At 39.4% G+C, this 20,208-nt stretch overlaps 1 protein-coding gene across 4 annotated transcripts in view; it reads right to left on the bottom strand.

Moving 5' to 3' along the window:
- The window catches only part of SEC61A2 (SEC61 translocon subunit alpha 2), a 34,962-nt gene that overhangs the window by 1,946 nt on the left and 12,808 nt on the right, over positions 1–20,208 (bottom strand). For 3 of the 4 annotated variants that reach the window (XM_049626842.1, XM_049626843.1, XM_049626845.1), the window contains 7 exons: positions 17,885–18,016; positions 17,653–17,762; positions 12,353–12,506; positions 11,220–11,380; positions 10,701–10,898; positions 8,694–8,885; positions 1,825–1,901 (listed from right to left, as the gene is read on the bottom strand). In XM_049626842.1, coding sequence (XP_049482799.1) covers positions 1,825–1,901; positions 8,694–8,885; positions 10,701–10,898; positions 11,220–11,380; positions 12,353–12,506; positions 17,653–17,762; positions 17,885–18,016 — 1,024 coding nt within the window. The remainder of the gene's footprint in view (positions 1–1,824; positions 1,902–8,693; positions 8,886–10,700; positions 10,899–11,219; positions 11,381–12,352; positions 12,507–17,652; positions 17,763–17,884; positions 18,017–20,208) is intronic. The other variant, XM_049626844.1, reaches the window with a different exon arrangement.

The following is a 20,208-nucleotide window of genomic DNA, read 5'->3' as shown; positions in this document are numbered from 1 at the left end:
AACGTTGTCAAAATTAAAAACTCGTGCAAAGGACACCAAGAAAGTGAAAAGACAACCCACAGAATGGCAGCAAATTATTTATAAATCATACACCGAAGAGGAGCCATATCCAGGATATTGTCATAAAAAAATTTTACAACTCAGGGCGCCCTCAGTAGTTCAGTCAGTTAAGTTCAACTCTTGATTTCAATTCAGGCCACGATCTCACAGTTCATGAGTTCAAACGCGGAGCCTGCATGGGATTCTCCGCCCCCCCTTTCTATCCCTCCCCAGCTCAAGTGCATGTGCACGCATGCGCTCGCTCTCTCTCCCTCTCTCTCTCTAAATAAACTCAAAAATTTTACAACTCTAACAAAAAGACAACCCAGTTAAACATAAGCAAAAGATGTGAATAGACACTTCTCCAAAGAAGGTACACAAATGGCTGATTAAACACATGAAAAGACACTCCACATCATTACTCATCAGGAAAAAGCAAATCAAAACCACAATGAGCTACCACCGCGTGCCCACTGGATGGCTAGAATCAAAAAGCAAGAACCGGTGCTAGCAAAGGCGTGCAACGACTGGAAGCTTCACCCACTGCTGGGGGGATGGAGAGCAGTCCAGCCGCTCTGGAAACACTCTGGCAGTTCCTCGATACTAAACACAGCATTGTTAGGACCCAACGATCCCACTCCTACAAGAAGGAAAACACATGTCCACACAAAACATGTACAAGTATGTTCTTAACAGCATTATTCGTGATAGTCAAAACACTGGAAACCACCAAAATCTCCATCAACCGATGAACAGATAAACAAAACGTGGTACAGTACACCCATATAATGGAATAAAAGAAAACTATTACAAAAGATCACAATTCCACTTATATGAAATGTCCAGAATAGGCAAATCTGTGGAGATCAAAAGTAAAAAGTGGGCTGGGGCGTGGGAGGGTGCAGTGAATGGGAATAGCCGACAGGTGCAAAATTTCTTTATTGGTGATGAAAAAAAAATTTTTTTTAAGTTTAAAAAGTAAGCTTTATAGCCAATGTGCGGCGTGAACTCATGATCCCGAGATCAAGAGTCACATGCTCCTCCAACTGAGCCAGCCAGCTGCCCTGGTGACAAATGTGTTTTTAGAATTACACTGTAATGATTCCACACTCTGAATATACTAAAAACAAAAAAAAAAAAACACTACACCATACACTTCAAATGAGTGAATTACACAGTATGTGAATTACAGCCCAATAAAGCTGTTATCAAAAAATAAACTAATGCAAAAAAAGAAAAGAAGCGGCACCTGGGTGGCTCAGTCGGATAAACCTCTGACTCTATTGCAGCTCAGGTCAGGACCTCACGTTTGTGGGATCAAGCCCCATGTCGGGCTCCGTACTAAGGGTGGAGCCTGTTGGCGAGCACGTGCCCACGTGTGCTCTTGCTCTGTCTCAAAAAAAGTAAACAAATAAACGAATGTATGGTATCCACCTTGGGCCAAATAAATCATAATTCCTAGAGGTTGAATATCAGTGCCTTTTAAAAGCTCCCAAGTGATTTTATGTGCAGCCAGACAACAAGGACTTCCAATCAAGAACATTTTACCACTGGGCTGAACAGTGAAGGAAACAATTTTACTTAAATCATTTAGATGTCAATTTTGATGTGGAGAACAATTCAGTATTGTGTTAAATTTTGGTTCTTCTGTGTGAAGTCGAAGAAAAATGCTTCATATTTAAACAGGACAACATTTGACAATAAATTAAAGACTGAAAAGCCAGGTATATATGTATGTACACACACATGTACACACAAATCAAGGGTTAAATTTCATGACCTTACCTATTGAGCTCATGAACCATAGAGGTATCTCTGTGGCCCCTCATAACCATTTGCTGTTCTTTAAGCTGTTTAGCAACCTGCCAAGAGAAAAACAACTTTTAAAATCAAACTCTAGGGGCACCTGGTTTGCTCAGTCAGTTAAGCATCCGGTTCTTGATTTTCACTCAGGTCATAATCTCATAGTTCACGAGTTTGAGCCCCTGCACTGACAGCACAGAGCCTGCTTGGGATTGTCTCCCTCTCTCTGCCCCTGCCCCACTCTCTCTCAAAAACGAACATTAAGAAAAAAATTAAACATAGGGCACCTGGGTGGCTCAGTCAGTTAAGCATCTGACTGGCTCACGTCGTGATCTCTCGGTTCAAGGGTTTGAGCCCCACGTCGGGCTCTGGGCTGACAGTCCGAGCCTGGAGCCTGCTTCAGATTCTGTGTCTCCCTCTCTCTCTGCCCTTTCCCTGCTCACACTCGGTCTCTCAAAAATAAACATTAGTCAGTGGGCCACATGCTAGAAAGAACGTATTGGGAAGATGACGGCATAGGAGGGTGCTGGGCTCACCGTGTCCTGCTGACCACTTAGATTCCACCCACATCTGCCTAAATAACCCAGAAAACCGCCAGAAGACGAGCAGAACGGACTCTCCGGAGCCAAGCGTAGACAAGAGGCCCGCGGAAGAGAGTAGGAAGGGCAGAGAGGCGGTGCACGCTACACGGACTGGCGGGAGGGAGCCGGGGCGGTGGAGGGGCAGCCCTCCCGGCAAGACAGAGCCCCCGAGTCTGGCTTGCAAAAGCGGAGGGGCCAGACAGAGTGTGTTCTCACAGCCAGCGGGACTTAACATCCCAAACGTTATAAGTCAACAGCTCTGCTCAGAAAGCGGGAGGGCGAGAGGACGTTGGGAGGGAGAGGTGTTGAGCCCCGGAAGACAGAGCTAAGCTCGGCGGGGAACAAATGCGCTGGCCAGGGCCATTGCCCTCTCCCACCACCACCCCCCCAGCCAAAATTCCAAAGGGAACCAACTCCCGGCACTGCGCAAACGCCCAATGTTGTGCTTCTGTGGATCCATCCCTCCCATGGGCCTGCCTCCCTCCTGGTGCTGCAGGGCCTCTCCCGCAGGGGACCACCGACAGCAAAGCTGGCTAAGCTTGCCCCTCCCACCCCTGTGCACCTTGCGGATCCACCCCATCTGATACGCCCTTGGCCAGATCCCATCAAAGCAGCTCCACAAGCCTGGCAGTGTGCGAGCAGCCCAGACAGGGGCCACACCACTCCACAGTGAGTCCCACCCCTAGGACAGGGGAAGATAAGGTACACACCAGTCTGACTGTGGCCCCAGCGGTGGGCTGAGAGCAGACATCGGGTCTGACTGTGGCCCGCCCAGCTACCACAGGGACTACCCAAAATGACAAACCAGAAGAATTCTCCTCAAGAGAAACTCCAGGAAGTAGTGACAGCTAACGAATTGATCAAAATCGATTTAAGCAAAATAACAGAACAAGAATTTAGAGTAATAGTCATAAAATTACTCGCTGGGCTTGAAAAAAGTATAGAGGACAGCAGAGAATCTATTGCTACAGAGATCAAGGGACTAAAAAATAGTCATGAGGAACTAAAAAATGCTATAAATGAGGTGCAAAATAAAATAGAGGCGGCCATAGCACAGATTGAAGAGGCAGAGGAGAGAATAGGTGAATTAGAAGATAAAATTATGGAAAAAGAGGAAGCTGAGAATAAGAGAGATAAAAAAAATCCAGGAGTCTGAGGGGAAAATTAAAGAACTAAGTGATGCAATCAAATGGAACAATATCCGTATCATAGGAATTCTAGAAGAAGAAGAGAGAGAGAAAGGGGCTGAAGGTGTACTTGAATAAATCATAGCTGAGAACTTCCCTGATCTAGGGAAGGAAACAGGGATTGAAATCCAAGAGGCACAGAGAACTCCCTTCAGATGTAACTTGAATCAATCTTCTGCATGATATATCACAGTGAAACTGGCAAAATATAAGGATAAAGAGAGAATTCTGAAAGCAGCTAGGGATAAACGGGCCTTAACATACAAAGGTAGACACATAAGGGTAATAGCAGACCTATCTACTGAAACTTGGCAGGCCAGAAAGGAATGGCAGGAAATCTTCAATGTGATCAACAGAAAAAATATGCAGCTGAGAATCCTTTATCCAGCAAGTCTGTCATTCAGAATAAAAGGAGAGAGAAAAGTTTTCCCAAACAAACAAAAACTGAAGGAATTCATCACCACCAAACCAGCCCTACAAGAGATCCTAAGGGGGATCCTGTGAGACAAGGTACCAGAGACATCACTACAAGCATGAAACCTACAGACATCACAATAACTCTAAACCCATATCTTTCTATAATAACACTGAATGTAAATGGACTAAATGCTCCAACCAAAAGACATATGGTATCAGAATGGATAAAAAAACAAGACCCATCTATTTGCTGTCTACAAGAGACTCATTTTAGACCTAAGGACACATTCAGATTGAAAGTGAGGGGGTGGAGAACTATCTATCATGCTACTGGAAGTCAAAAGAAAGCTGGAGTAGCCTTATCAGACAAACTAGACTTTAAATTAAAGGCTGTAACAGGAGATGAAGAAGGACATTATAATTACAGAGTCTATCCATCAGGAAGAGCTAACAATTATAAATGTCTAGGCACTGAATACGGGAGGCCCCAAATATATAAAACAATTACAAACATAAGCAACCTTATTGATAAGAATGTGGTAATTGCAGGGGACTTTAATACTCCACTTACAACAATGGATAGATCATCTAGACACATGGTCAATAAAGAAACAAGGGCCCTAAATGATACATTGGATCAGATGGACTTGACAGATACATTTAGAACTCTGCATCCCAAAGCAACAGAATATACTTCTTCTCCAGTGCACATGGAACATTCTCCAAGATAGATCACATACTGGGTCACAAAACAGCCCTTCATAAGTATACAAGAATTGAGATCATACCATGCACACTTTCAGACCACAATGCTATGAAGCTTGAAATCAACCACAGGAAAAAGTCTGGAAAACCTCCAAAAGCATGGAGGTTAAAGAACACCCTAGTAAAGAATGAATGGGTCAACCAGGCAATTAGAGAAGAAATTAAGAAATATGTGGAAACAAATGAAAATGAAAATCCAACAATCCAAACGCTTTGGGATGCGGCGAAGGCAGTCCTGAGAGGAAAATGCATTGCAATCCAGGCCTATCTCAAGAAACAAGAAAAATCCCAAATACAAAATCTAACAGTGCACCTAAAGGAAATAGAGAAGAACAGCAAAGACACCCCAAACCCAGCAGAAGAAGAGAAATAATAAAGATCAGAGCAGAAATAAACAATATAGACTCTAAAAAAACTGTAGAGCAGATCAATGAAACCAAGAGTTGGTTTTTTCAAAAAATAAAATTGATAAACCTCTAGCCAGGCTTCTCAAAAAGAAAAGGGAGATGACCCAAATAGATAAAACCATGAATGAAAATGGAATTATTACAACCAATCACTCAGAAATACAAGCAATTATCAGGGAATACTATGAAAAATTATATGCCAACAAACTGGACAACCTGGAAGAAATGGACAAATTCCTAAATACCCACACACTCCCAAAACTCAAACAGGAAGAAATAGAAAGCTTGAACAGACCCATAACCAACGAAGAAATTGATTCAGTTATCAAAAATCTCCCAACATTTAAGAGTCCAGGACCAGATGGCTTCCCAGAGGAATTCTACCAGACATTTAAAGCAGAAATAATACCTATCCTTCTCAAGCTATTCTAAAAAATAGAATGGAAGGAAAACTTCCAGATTCCTTCTATGAAGCCAGCATGACTTTGATTCCTAAACCAGACAGAGACCCAGTAAAAAAAGAGAACTACAGGCCAATATCCCTGATGAATATGGATGCAAAAATTCTCAGTAAGATACTAGCAAATTGAATTCAACAGCATACGAAAAGAATTACTCACCATGATCAAGTGGGATTCATTCCTGGGCTGCAAGGCTGGTTCAACATTCGCAAATCAATCAATGTGATACATCACATTAATAAAAGAAAAGAACCATATGATCCTGTCAACTGATGCAGAAAAAGCATCCTTTAATAAAATTCAGCATCCTTTCTTAATAAAAACCCTCAAGAAAGTCGGGATAGAAGGAACATACTTAAACATCATAAAAGCCATTTATGAAAAGCTGACAGCTAATATCATCCTCAATGGGGAAAAACTGAGAGCTTTCCCCCTGAGATCAGGAACATGACAGGGATGTCCACTCTCACCGCTGTTGTTTAACATAGTGTTGGAAGTTCTAGCATCAGCAGACAACAAAAGGAAATCAAAGGCATCAAAATTGGCAAAGATGAAGTTAAGCTTTCACTTTTTGCAGATACGTGATACTCTACGTGGAAAATCCAAAAGACTCCACCAAAAGTCTGCTAGAACTGATACATGAATTCAGCAAAGTCGCAGGATACAAAATCAATGCACAGAAATCAGTTGCATTCTTATACACTAATAATGAAGCAACAGAAAGACAAATAAAGAAACTGATCCCATTCACAATTGCACCAAGAAGCATAAAATACCTAGGAATAAACCTAAGCAAAGATGTAAAAGAGGTGTATGCTGAAAACTACAGAAAGCTTATGAAGGAAATTGAAGAAGATATAAAGAAATGGAAAAACATTCCGTGCTCATGGATTGGAAGAATAAATATTGTTAAAATGTCAACACTACCCAAAGCTATCTACACATTCGATGCAATCCCAATCAAAATTGCACCAGCATTCCTCTCAAAGCTAGAACAAGCAATCCTAAAATTCATACGGAACCACAAAAGGCCCCAAATAGCCAAAGTAATTTTGAAGAAGAAGACCAAAGCGGGAGGCATCACAATCCCAGACTTTAGCCTTTACTACAAAGCTGTAATCATCAAGACAGAATGGTATTGGCACAAAAACAGACACACAGACCAATGGAATAGAATAGAAACCCCAGAACTAGACCCACAAACGTATGGCCAACTAACCTTTGACAAAGCAGGAAAGAATATCCAATGGAAAAAAGACAGTCTCTTTAACAAATGGTGCTGGGAGAACTGGACAGCAACATGCAGAAGGATGAAACTAGACCACTTTCTTACACCATTCACAAAAACAAACTCAAAATGGATAAAGGACCTGAATGTGAGACAGGAAACCATCAAAACCCTAAAGGAGAAAGCAGGAAAAAACCTCTCTGACCTCAGCCGCAGCAATTTCTTACTTAATACATCCCCAAGGGCAAGGGAATTAAAAGCAACAATGAACTATTGGGACCTCATGAAGATAAAAAGCTTCTGCACAGCAAAGGAAACAATCAACAAAACTAAAAGGCAACGAACGGAATGGGAAAAGATATTTGCAAATGACATATCGGACAAAGGGCTACTATCCAAAATCTATGAAGAGCTCACCAAACTCCACACCTGAAAAACAAATAATCCAGTGAAGAAATGGGCAGAACACATGAATAGACACTTCTCTAAAGAAGACATCCAGATGGCCAACAGGCACATGAAAAGATGCTCAACGTCACTCCTCATCAGGGAAATACAAATCAAAACCACACTCAGATATCACCTCACGCCAGTCAGAGTGGCTAAAATGAACAAATCAGGAGACTATAGACACTGGCGAGGACGTGGAGAAACAGGAACCCTCTTGCACTGTTGGTGGGAATGCAAACTGGTGTGGCTGCTCTGGAAAACAGCGTGAACGTTCCTCAAAAAATTAAAAATAGACCTACCCTATGACCCAGCAATAGCACTGCTAGGAATTTACCCAAGGGATACAAGAGTGCTGATGCATAGGGGCACTCGTACCCCAATGTTTACAGCAGCACTCTCAACAATAGCCAAATTATGGAAAGAGCCTAAATGTCCATCAACTGACGAATGGATAAAGAAATTGTGGTTTATATACACAATGGAATACTACGTGGCAATGAGAAAGAATGAAATCTGGCCTATTGTAGCAACGTGGATGGAACTGGAAAGTGTTACACTAAGTGAAATAAGTCATACAGAGAAAGACAGATACCATATGTTTTCACTCTTATGTGGATCCTGAGAAACTTAACAGAAGTGTATGGGGGAGGGGAAGGAAAAAAAAAAAAAAAAGAGGTTAGAGAGGGAGAGAGCCAAAGCATAAGAGACTGTTAAAAACTGAGAACAAACTGAGGGTTGATGGGGGGTGGGGGGGAGGGTGGATAATGGGTATTGAGGAGGGCACCTTTTGGGATGAGTACTGGGTGTTGTATGGAATCCAATTCGACAATAAATTTCACATTAAAAAAATTTAAAAAAAACAAAAAACAAACAAAAAATAAACATTAAAAAAATTTTTTTTTAATCAAACTCTAAATATTTCACTGTTTGCTACCTTCAAGGTTCTGTGGGAAGTGCTTTCCACACATCAATAAATACAAGAACCCTGAAGCAGGTGCGGCCGTACCATTACCATTACACCTGAGGCTCACTGCTGTGCAACCACCTAGTACCCACATACTAAACCATGGTTTCTCAATCTTTTTTACATATCACCTCCCTGAACAGAAATTAAATACTAAGGAACAAGAATTTGTTGGGTAAGGTTAAGCTTTGGAGGGTCACAAACCATTGTAAAACTCTAAAAATTTTTCCACTTTCAGATATCGGTTTTTAATCCCCTACGGGTGACATTACCTCATTACGAACATATGACTTAAAGTTTAAATTACAAAAGTAATTAAGAGAATTCCAATTACCATTTTTTGACAGCTAAAAAGTAAAAATGTTTATTTTCATATAAAACAAATACCTACATCTTTGGCTGAGGAACCAGACACCTCTATCCACGTCTTAGAAAAGAATGCACATGATCCCAACATGAAGATGATGTAAACAACCACATGGACAGGATCCTCAAATATGGCACCCATGGACTCCGGAGGAGAAAGATAGTAACAAAGGCCTCCCACTGGGTAAGAACGAGCAGGTCCTCCCCCACTGACATCCTACAGGACAAGAACAATAAGGGCAAATGGTCAACCCAACTGGTCAAGATACATTTTTATGACTTTTCAAACTCCTCAACAATTATGACAATGTTATAAGCTCAAAGCACCTACAGCTAATGATCCTATGTAACTTAAAGACTTACTTCGGTGTCTGATATTTTCACTCCTTCAAAATTATATAGTGAGCATCTTTTACATAAAAGACACTGTGAATATATTATTAACAGAAGAGTGATCTTCTAAAAACCAACATTATAATACCTCTACAAAAAAAATCCTCCTTCTCTTCCTAAAATGGTTCCATTTACAGGCAACCTCTGATTACATTTAGAATCTGAAACTTTCTGCAGTATACAAGACCATGCAACATATTCTTTCACTTCATAGCATTCCATGAAGAATACAATTAACTGAAATACTGACAGACAACAAACAACTCGCTGCCTAAACTTTATATGTTTTTGCATATTTTAAGAAATAGTCTTTTAGTAAATATTTGTAAGAGGGTATTTATCCAAACATTTAAGAATTTTTATAGTAACAGAACTGGGTACAGCGTATGTTCTGGGGTATATGGGGTAGAAAGCAATTTCTGGCCGCAAGGATGAAAATGTCTGCTTCCTGAATATACATTTCAAAATGATTTCTTTACTGTGCCCCTAGAATCACTAATCCCCAATCAAAAGCACTGTTTATAGACAAATTCAATTTCCCAGTAATTATCTCATTAAAAAGAATCTTCGTTAGACCACAACACAGTCTATATACAACCACTCAATGCATTTATTGCTATGAAATTACCATAGTCATAATTATTGCTGGACTATTAGCTTGCAAGGGGAGGGACCACATCTTCCCTCATCATAGATAATCACATTTCTGTTACATGAATGGACAAAGAGTACTATAGATAAAGAGAATCCTATTTCCTTCAACTAACACTCAAGAGTTGCTGTCTTGCCCTGTTAAACTTTAAATTTAAAAAAAAAATGACCATTAGAAGCAGAAAGATATGTCACTATAACTTACAATGGAAAAGCTAGCATATTAAGATAAATGCGTAGAATGAGCACATTTCAGAAATAAGGTAGTTGGTGAAATACTAATTCCACAGTTACATGTTCTGTAAAAGAATAAAGGCTCAGAGTCTCCTTCAATTCTATAGTTGTAAGGGGGAAAAGTACTCCGTGGTCATATGACAGAATTTAAATCACTCAAAATTCAATCCGACAAGAACTTGCACTCCAGTAACAACATGGCTGGGCCTCTTTAGAAAAAAGCTATGCTGACAGGATCTAAAATGGGAAGTCAGAGAGTGCTGGATTCTATTTCTAGTAACTCTGTTCTCTCCTCAGGCCAATAATCACGTGCCTATCTCCAGCCCAGTTCATCACAACTAGTTTATTGCCACTCAGGCCGTGAAAAATGGGGGTGAAACAGGAGATCTCAGTACCCCACATACAGTCAGCAAATAGCTTCCTTAAAAAACATTCTAGATAACAGCAGAGTAAGTTAACAAAACAGAAAACCGCTTTCATGAGAGCAGCTGTGATTTTAACCTTGAGGTCCCTCCAGGGAGATGTGAAAATACTTCCTAGGCAGTAAATTAACACAAAGAACCTGGCCAATCTTAGTTTTTGCCACACTCATCACTCCTTCCAAATAAATGACAAATTCTGCTACAGGTCAGTGAATGTGAAAATGCTACAGCAACTGTTTCAATTTTGGCTCATCTCTTTCGACTAAAAATACAACCATGAAATGCAAATTACAATAAATTTAAATGTTTAGAATAAATAAGAAAATACTCACAGCCCACTGTCCTAGTAAATTTACCAAAAAGTTGCCACTAAATCGAACAGACAGCATCTGGGAAATAACATACAGGTTTGACACTAAGGCCGACTGGAGAATAATGGGAATGTTCGAGGTGTAGAAGAGCTTGATGGGATAGCTACTGTACTGTCCTCGATACCGGGCCGACTTGATGGGCAAGTCAACACGAAATCCCTAAAAAATGAAAGGAAGAGGAAGTAAGAGGAACTGGACACATCAAATAAAGAACAAACAGACGGCAGACGGGACCACCACAGCGGGGAGTATGAAAAGGCCGTGCTAACGTTTTCCCTTCCACAGGGCACACAGAAACGGAAATCCTGTTCTAGGCGGTAACCACAAACATTTTGCACCTTGGAGTCCAAGAACAGAATCATGTGCTTGACTAGATTCTGCAACTCTACTTGTTAGATACTAACATTTCAAATGGCATGCTTTTCTTTAAAAGCTAAACAAAAGTCCACATCCCACGTATTTCGGTGAAGAAAGACTTACCTGAAAATATATGACAACGGCAAATACAAAAACTGTAGCAATGAGGTTCATGAGGTTGGGTAAGTTCTGCCGGTAGAAAGCCTCCCTTAGAGCTCGGACTTTGTCTGTCCTGGTGGCCAGTAAATGAAAGAGAGCTATGACTGCACCCTCAAACTCCGTACCTGATAAATGAAGATAGAAATTGACTGTAGACTCGTTACCCAAAGTTGTCCCAGAAGCAAACAAATAACCTTGAAACTCCAGTACATGGCAGAAAATAGGAGTCAAAATAATTCACCAATGTTTACTCTTTAACACAGCCATGTGTGGGGCTTCTAAAAATAGCAACATCGTTGAGGCAAATGTATCTTTTTTAGCACAAATCTCAAGTTTTCTCAAGAGACTGTTCCTCATGAAAACAGCCAAAGTAGAATAAACCTAAGCAAATATTTAGGTCATAATGATTTGCCTCTCCTTTACTTTAGGGAAGGGGACTATTTTTAGGTGGGGCTAGGGGGAAGCAGCAGCAAAGCAAAGATGTCAGAATCAAAAGGTATGTGTTACTCTATCGTGCTTGCTTTTAAATTTGTTTTACCAAGAATATTAACAAACCATCACTGCTATTTTCCTAAGGCTGGGATCAGTTTAGATGTTAACCACTATGAACCGTGGATGGCATCTGAGAGAAATGGAAATGGGGAAAAGGAAAGACAGAACGAATCACTTCAAAATTCAGTTGCTATTACAAAGCCAAGTAGAAGAGCAGCAAAAGTATTAGTGCTCCCTCATACAATATGTAATAGTTTTTTCATTTGAAAAATCTTAATCCACTACCTTTTTATCCCCCTAGGAATGCGGAAATCGGTCAAATCAATGACTTCGGCAGCAATGACTTAAGCAAAAAACATTTTTGAAAAGCTGTTTGCAATCACTGAAATTTTCAATGAGCAGAGGCTAAAATTTAGTTATTGTTCTTTTTGAAGTAGTATTTCATACTCCACAAATCTCTGCTGCTTAACTCTTGAGCAATCAGCATCAGTGGTCCCCTGGGAGGGCAAACCAGGATGTCTACAGGCATGTCCTGCTCCGAGACAGGTTACTTTCCAGCACACATCCAGCAAAACTCGTGCAGTCGCAGACACTGTGCAATGTACCTCTGCCAGTGTTAATAGTAGTGGGACTAAAGGCCTTCCAGACAATGGTTTCACAGATGTTGGTGGCAATAAAGAGGGAAATACCAGACCCCAAGCCGTAACCCTTCTGTAGCAGCTCATCTAACAGCAGCACAATCAAACCAGCAACAAACAACTGTGGGGAAAGAAATGCAAGTAAGCTGAAGCAAGAATCAACTCAAGAAAGGGGAAGATGAACACCATTGACTACTTTCAAAGTACGGGCATTTGTAAATTTAAAACCTAACTTTTGCAGTATCGCTGTTACTACTCTGCATCTTTTCAACCCCTCTTTAGTTCAGACAGAAGTCAGTTCTGCCAATCAGAGGGGTGGAAATATCGTTACATTATAAAGCAGACATTTCAACCTTTAAAGCATATTTATAAACCATCTGAATAGTTTCTCTTACAATGTTTACATAAGGCCTATTGAAAAGCACACTGGAACAAAAATGTTCAAGTTGTTGAATTTAGGACAGCAAGAAACTGAAAACATTCCAAGTAAGTGAAAGACCAAATGAAATAAGGTATAGTAATGAGGTGCAATTGTATACTGCCATTAAAGGAGAAGTACATGCACTACGTTGACACCTTTTTAAAGCTACTGTATGTAATACTTTATAGATGTTATACATACAGTTGACCCTTGAACAACATGGGTTTGAACTACACAGGACCATGTATACGCAGATTTTTTTTTTTTTATAAATACACTGCAGCACTATAAATGCATTCTCTTCCTTACGATTTTCTCAGTAACATTTTTTCTCTAGCTTACTTTATTGTCAGCACCCCAGCCCCTGTACTGTTCAAGGATCAACTCTAATACATACAGAGTAAGTCAAAAAGAGCACAAATTAATATGCACAGATTATAACTGTGTAAAAAATGCATTCTATACATACAGTGGCAAAGACTGAATGTAAATGTGAAGACAAGGATTTGCCAGGTTCTCAAGCTCCTCATTTTTTAAAAAATAAAAGCATACTAACTTTAGTTTATGTGAAACTGAAAATTCTTAATGTTTCTCTTGGAGAAGACATTTCTGTAAAAGCATGCATCAATTAAAAATAATCCAAAGCCTTGCAAGTGACCTCCGCAGTCATGACGCCTTCCCTGAACTTCAGTAACCTGATCAAGAGGGGAAGAAAAAAATGCTTCTATGCCCCCAACCTCACACCTGTCCCCATTTTAAAAACACCATCCTACATAAGTGAGGAAATACCACTTCCACTCTTCCCAGCTCTGAAGCCTCCCACCCGAGTATTTACTCAGTTTACCCAACATCCCCGGTTAGGAGAGAGAGCAAACAACTACCATACACATACGCCATTTTAAGTATGCTTACCTTCTGCAGGGTTTTTTTTCCTTAACTGTCATTTCAGTCCTTGGACACAGCCTACATTGTCTATTTACAGTCTTTTAGTTTGCCTTTCAAAGGACCGGAAAAAGGTACAATTCTTCAAACTTCTAAGAGAGCTCATGAATCCTTTACTGTTTGAAAACCAAGTTTACCACTTTGACAAGATAAAAGAGAAGTTAGGACTTACTACTGAGCTTTTAGTTTGACCACAATTATGTAATAAGTAAATAAATACTCGCAATCAGAAACCCAACCCAATGCAGGGAATAAGAGCTGTCCACAATGTATCAGCCCACCAAAAAGTCTCAGCATGGGCTTCTGATTAAATGACCTGTCCAGAGTCACTGTCAGTCTGAAACACCTTTAATTCTCCAAACCCACCGTTCAGACCAATGACCATCAGACTACAGAGTGATTCCACATGTATCCCGTGAAAATCAAACTCTTATTTTTCTAACTGGAGAAAGGAATTCTAGAGAATCCTAAATGAGAGACAGTTTCTATAATCAAAGGAGTAAGATAAAGATCGTAAAAAGTATAAGTATGCCTCTGAGGGTGATGAGAAACCAGGAAGTTACAGCACCTCACTGACTAGAACGGTGACAGAAAGTGAGCGCTACGTGCATGCTCTCGCAGAACGCACCATATGTGTAAGTCTCTACCGTAGACTTTACAAATAAAGTAGACTTTAAAAATAACTCTACATTTCAACTCTGCTCATGCATGTGCACATGCACACACACAGGCACACACATTTAGTGTGATGAAACACTTCCCTTTCCTATGTGCCATGCACACTGACGGTTTCTATTCTTTTATTTTAACCGAGAGCCGCTACTTAGATTTCAAAACTCACTAAAGACATGACCGTGAATGAAATAAGAATAATTAAGGTGAGAAACACCTTACACAACTGCATGCAAACGGTTTTCAAAATCTGCTTCTAGGTGAACCACACTGCTCCAATCATATCTCCTCAGCATATCCACACATTTGCAATGCTAGCAATGCCTTAAAAGACGCACTACCATCTATGATCAAACAAGACAAATTTCTCTCTACATTAACACCGGAAGACTCAATCTCAGAATTTATGTTAAAAAAAGTATATATCCATGTATTCACTCCTGGAATATTACTATTCCTTGACTTCTGATACTGGAAAAAAAACTAAAATAGCTTAACTCCATTTTATCTCAAATTCAAATTCATAATGACTCCACAGAAGTTATTTCAATCTAGAACTGGTCAGATGAGGTTAAGAATCCAAAAGTATCCTAGGGTGCTTGGGTGGCTCAGTCAGTTAAGCATCCCACTTCAGCTCAGGTCATGATCTCGCAGTTCCTGGGTTCGAGCCCTACATCAGGCTCTGTGCTGACAGCTCAGAGCCTGGAGCCTGCTTCAGATTCTGTGTCTCACTCTCTTTCTGCCCCTCCCCAACTTGTGCTCTGCTCTCAAAAATAAACAGAAACATTTTAAAAAAAATTTTTAAGGGGCGCCTGGGTGGCTCAGTCGGTTAAGCGTCAACTTCAGCTCAGGTCACCATCTCGCGGTCTGTGAGTTCGAGCCCCGCGTCGGGCTCTGGGCTGATGGCTCAGAGCCTGGAGCCTGCTTCCGATTCTCTCTGCCCCTCCCCTGTTCATGCTCTGTCTCTGTCTCAAAAATAAATAAACGTTAAAAAAAATTTTTTTAAGAATCTAAAAATAGGGGCGCCTGGGTGGTTCAGTTGGTTAGGCAACCGACTTTGGCTCAGGTCATGATCTCACAATTTGTGAGTTCGAGCCCTGCACTGGGCTCTGTACTGACAGCTCAGAGCCTGGAGCCTGCTTCAGAGTCTGTGTCTCCCCCTCTCTCTACCCCTTCCCTGCTCATGCTCTGTGTCTGTCTCTCAATAATAAACGTTTAAAAAAATTAAAAAAAAAAAGAATCTAAAAATAGCTTTACTAAAATACTAGAAAAATTTTTACTGGAGCATAATGTTCTAAGAGTTAGGTACCAATTCTGACTGTCATGTAAAAATCAGGGTTATTCTCAACTATGGACTGCATAAAGCAAAGGCCATAAAGAAACGGAAGATGGCAACGAGTGATGTATCAGTATTCTCAACAATGCCAAAAGCATGTGAAGAGATCCTGACCACTGACAACAAAATCACTTTTGAGAGGATCTTCTCTCCCAAGCCATTCTAACTCTTCTGCCTCTAATTCTCAAAGGTTATAAATTTGCCAACCAAGTGTTTTTAAAACGGAGAAATAATGATAACGTCATTCTAAAAAATTCTACCTTATACCAAATGAGAGCTCACTAGGGCTCAGAAACCTACCAAAGACACTGATAGTCCATTAAAATTTCCTCCCCTGGTCAAAAGACAAGATATTTCCATCTAGTGAGAAGATCCCTCCCTGTTGTTAATGATGCCAATAAATATACTTGAACAATCTAATTCTCCTTGTTCTCAATCAGACTTACTAAACGATCTTATTTTGATTTGCTTCTATGTAACGTTTCTCATTAAAAAATAATGGTCAACCATGCCAGTCTGAAATGATCCTCTTTCTCAATGTATATATTAATAAGTTGGTATTTTAGTTGTATTTACTTCTAACCTTGATCCTTTGGCCATTAAAAAATGTTCCTAGGCATGCCTGAGTGGTTCAGTTGGTTAAGCATCCAACTTCAGCTCAAGTCATGATTTCACAGTTTATGAGTTTGATCCCTGCATCAGGCTCTCTGTTGTCAGCACAGAGCCTACTTCGGATCTTCTGTCCTCCTCTCTCTCTCTGCCCTTCCCCCACTGGTTCTCTCAATCTCTCGCTCTCAAAATAAATAAACTAAAAAAAAAAAAAAAGAAAAGAAAAAATAAAGAAAACAGAGGAAGGCAAATGGTGTCCTTTAAAAAAAAAATGTTCCTAATGAATACTAATTCCATAGAGAGAGCAAGAAGAGGCATTTCCAAAATAATCAAGACTCCAAATGCTATTTTTAGCTTCTCAAACTTCTTTTCAAAATCCCGTAATTATTCTAGAAAAGTACAATCCATTCGTGAGTAGCTTATCTAAATGACTTTTAAGGACTGCACATTAGAGAAATATCTTCTAAATTTGACACACTTTAAGATATTTAGAAGGAAAATTATGTTGGCCTTTAAAAATTCAATTCCAAAAAGTAAAAAATAAAAATAAAAATTCAGTACCAAAGGGTTTATTTTAAAAATCCAGGGAATATATATATGTGGGCTCATGTATTTTACTGCTGAGATGTTATTTGTAATGCCATTATTCTGTGTACCACTAAGAGAAAAAAATACTGTCAATTAAACTATGACACAATAGCTTATCAAAATTTTTATTTTCTACTTATAAGAAAAGTTACTTTACACCTAACCACAGATTTTATCATCTAGCTTGCTCTGTGCCTTTGTGCCCATAGTGACTGTTCCATAATAAATCATAGGCTTTTGAAGACATTTTAAACAGCAACTAAACTCAAAAACATGTTACATCAACGATGCACGCAACTGATGTAACGACCATGTGAACAGCCCCAACCAGAGGACGCACACACGCAGGCGATGATTACCATCACCACTGCTGCCTGCCTGACAGCAACCATGAAGTACCATCAGCTCTGAGAAAACATCCTGGCTTCAGAGACATCAGAAAGTAAAAAATGTGCATCTAAGAAACAGTGAAATACAGTTGATCCGTAATTCTTTATCCAATGCAGCTATGAGGCTATCATAATAAATTTTAGTTTTTACATCAATACAATTTACATGGGTCACTTCAATAATCAAAATCTTATAATTAGATAATACAAAAGTAAGAAAATTAATGTTCAGTCATCTAAAGAAGTGCTAGAAAAGAAAAAAGAAATCAAACTGCTTTGTTATCTGCAAATGAAAAATTGGCTTTCTTACCTGAATAATGATAAGGAGACAGATGCCAGCACCCATTTCAGCAGGGTCCCCATACATGCCCGTCATGACATACACAATGGCTTGCCCAATGGTAATGATCATACCAAATACTGATGAAAATTGGGGGGAAAGGAGTACATGCTTACAACCAAAGACAAAAAAAGACTAGAAAAATATCTTTACCACAAAATTCTCAAATTTGGTAAAGACTCTAACTGCATTAATAGCTCACGTTTCTGGGCTCCATTGAACAGAGCTCTGTCTTTGGGTGTGTCTCCAACTTCAATGATTTTGGCTCCAGCCAGCAGCTGCATAATCAAACCAGATGTTACAATCGGGGAGATACCCAATTCCATTAAAGTTCCTGCAAAGGAGAAAGAAGGAAGCAAATAATCTTTACTATACTCAATGCAGATTAATTTAAAAGTGATGCAGTCCTTAATTATGTCTATTGAAATACACGCTCAAATGTTAACAGGCAGATTTTCATCCTTTAAACATTAACTGCCAAAAACCAAAAAAACAAAAAAAACCTCTCATTTATTAACACAACCTTGCAACAATTGACTGAAATAAAATTACTATACCATAAAAATGTAAATTTCTGTAAAGTCTAAACTTAAAATGTGAAAGAACTCTTGGAAGATTTATTTTTTATTTTATTTATTTATTTATTTTTTAAACGTTTATTCATCTTTGAGAGACAGAGACAGACAGAATATGAGCAGGGAAGGGGCGGAGAGAGGGAGACACAGAATCCGAAGCAGGCTCCAGGCTCCAAGCTGTCAGCACAGAGCCCGACACGGGGCACGAACTCACAAACTATGAGATCATGACCTGAGCCGAAGTCAGATACTCAACTGACTAAGCCACCCAGGCGCCCCTCAAACCATTATTTTTAAAACTTACAATGAACGTTTTACTTTAATGCAAAATAAGAAGTTACATACCAAGCCTGAAAATTAAATACCAAATTAATAAAAAATGATATTTAAGAATATTTGTGACTCTGGGGCACCTGGGTGGCTCAGTCATTTAAGTGACTGACTCTGGATTTTGGCTCAGGTCATGATCTCATGGTTGGTGAGTTCAACCCCCCATGTGGGTCTCAGTAGCACAGAGCCAGCTGGAGATTCTTTCTCCCTGTCTCTGCCCCTCCCCTACACGAACATGTGCACATGTGCACTCTTTCTCTCTTAAAATAAACTTAACAAAAAAAAAAAAAAAGGCTAGGGTACCTGGGTGGCTCAGTCGGCTGAGGGTCCGACTTTGGCTCAGGTCAGATCTCACAGTTCATGAGTTCAAGCCCCATGTCAGGCTCTGTGCTGACAGCTCAGAGCCTGGAGCCTGCTTTGGGTTCTGTGTCTCCCTCTCTCTCTCTGACCTAGCCCCCCAAGTCATTCTCTGTCTCTCTGTCTGTCTGTCCCTCCCTTCCTCCCTCCCCCTCTCTGTGTCTCAAAAATAAATACACATTAAAAAAAAAAAAACAATAAAAAAACTTTAAAAAAAAGAGTATTTGTGACTCTTCTAATTCAAAATCTAAAATTACATAAAGTGTCATCTAAATCAATGTTGTAGAATATTTAGTGGCATGAAAAATGTTTGTGATCTACTGGGTAGCAAAAAAACATCTGGAAAATAGTATTACAGTTTGGTTTCAGTTAATACTTAAGTGGAAAAATAGTTTCCTGATATGGTTGCTAAGATATGATTTATTTTTACCCAGTGAGATTATAGATAATTTTTATCTCCTTCTTCTTGCCTCTCTTGATTTTTTTTCAGTTTTTCTTTACAGAAAACACGTTTTGTACTTACAGTGAAAAATAAGAAAACCAAATACGCCCAGTGTGTAAGATAACATGTAGAACTAAATAATTCTACAGCACCAAGAATAGGTTTCCACTGGTTGTTTTGTTACCTTAAATCCTGGCTTTTATAAATCCTCAAAAGGTACCCTTAATATGAGAAAAGATCCCATTCTAGAAAGATTCTTTATGTCTTCTCAAATACTTCTTCAACAGTAAAAGGTAACAACATTCCCTGCTGTTAAAACCACTAGCTAGAGAAATAGGTAGGAAGGTAAACATTTTTTTTTAAGTCAAATCACAAAAATCTGTAACTGTCAAAAGGATGCAGTCCAAAATAAATCCAGTCAAACTTTGATGACAATTTCACACAGGAAATATGGCACCTCAAATCAGTAGGGAAAAGGACAAATGGACCTTACCAAGTGACTGGCCATCTATAAAAAATCATGCCTGCATTTCTTACCTCATGACTTATTTCAAAATAAAGGCCTGATGTATAGAAAATGTGACCATAAGAGACAAATAACAAAAAGACTAGAAGTGAGTATACTTGTCATCTTGGAAAGGAAAAAGCTTTCCTAAGCCTGACAAACAAACCTAGAACCCACAATAAAAAAAAATCAGACCCCCTGGTTAGATATAGCCATGAAAAATCCATGTGGCAAAACACTGCGTAAAAGTTGAAAGAAAAAAAAAAAAGGCAGAAAAGTTAAAAGAAAAATATTCAAACACAAATGACAAAGAGTTC

Source organism: Panthera uncia, chromosome B4, assembly GCF_023721935.1.
Source record: "Panthera uncia isolate 11264 chromosome B4, Puncia_PCG_1.0, whole genome shotgun sequence".
Lineage (NCBI taxonomy): Eukaryota > Metazoa > Chordata > Mammalia > Carnivora > Felidae > Panthera > Panthera uncia.
Note: the sequence above shows the minus strand (reverse complement) of the source record. Positions and strands in the feature narration are given on the sequence as shown.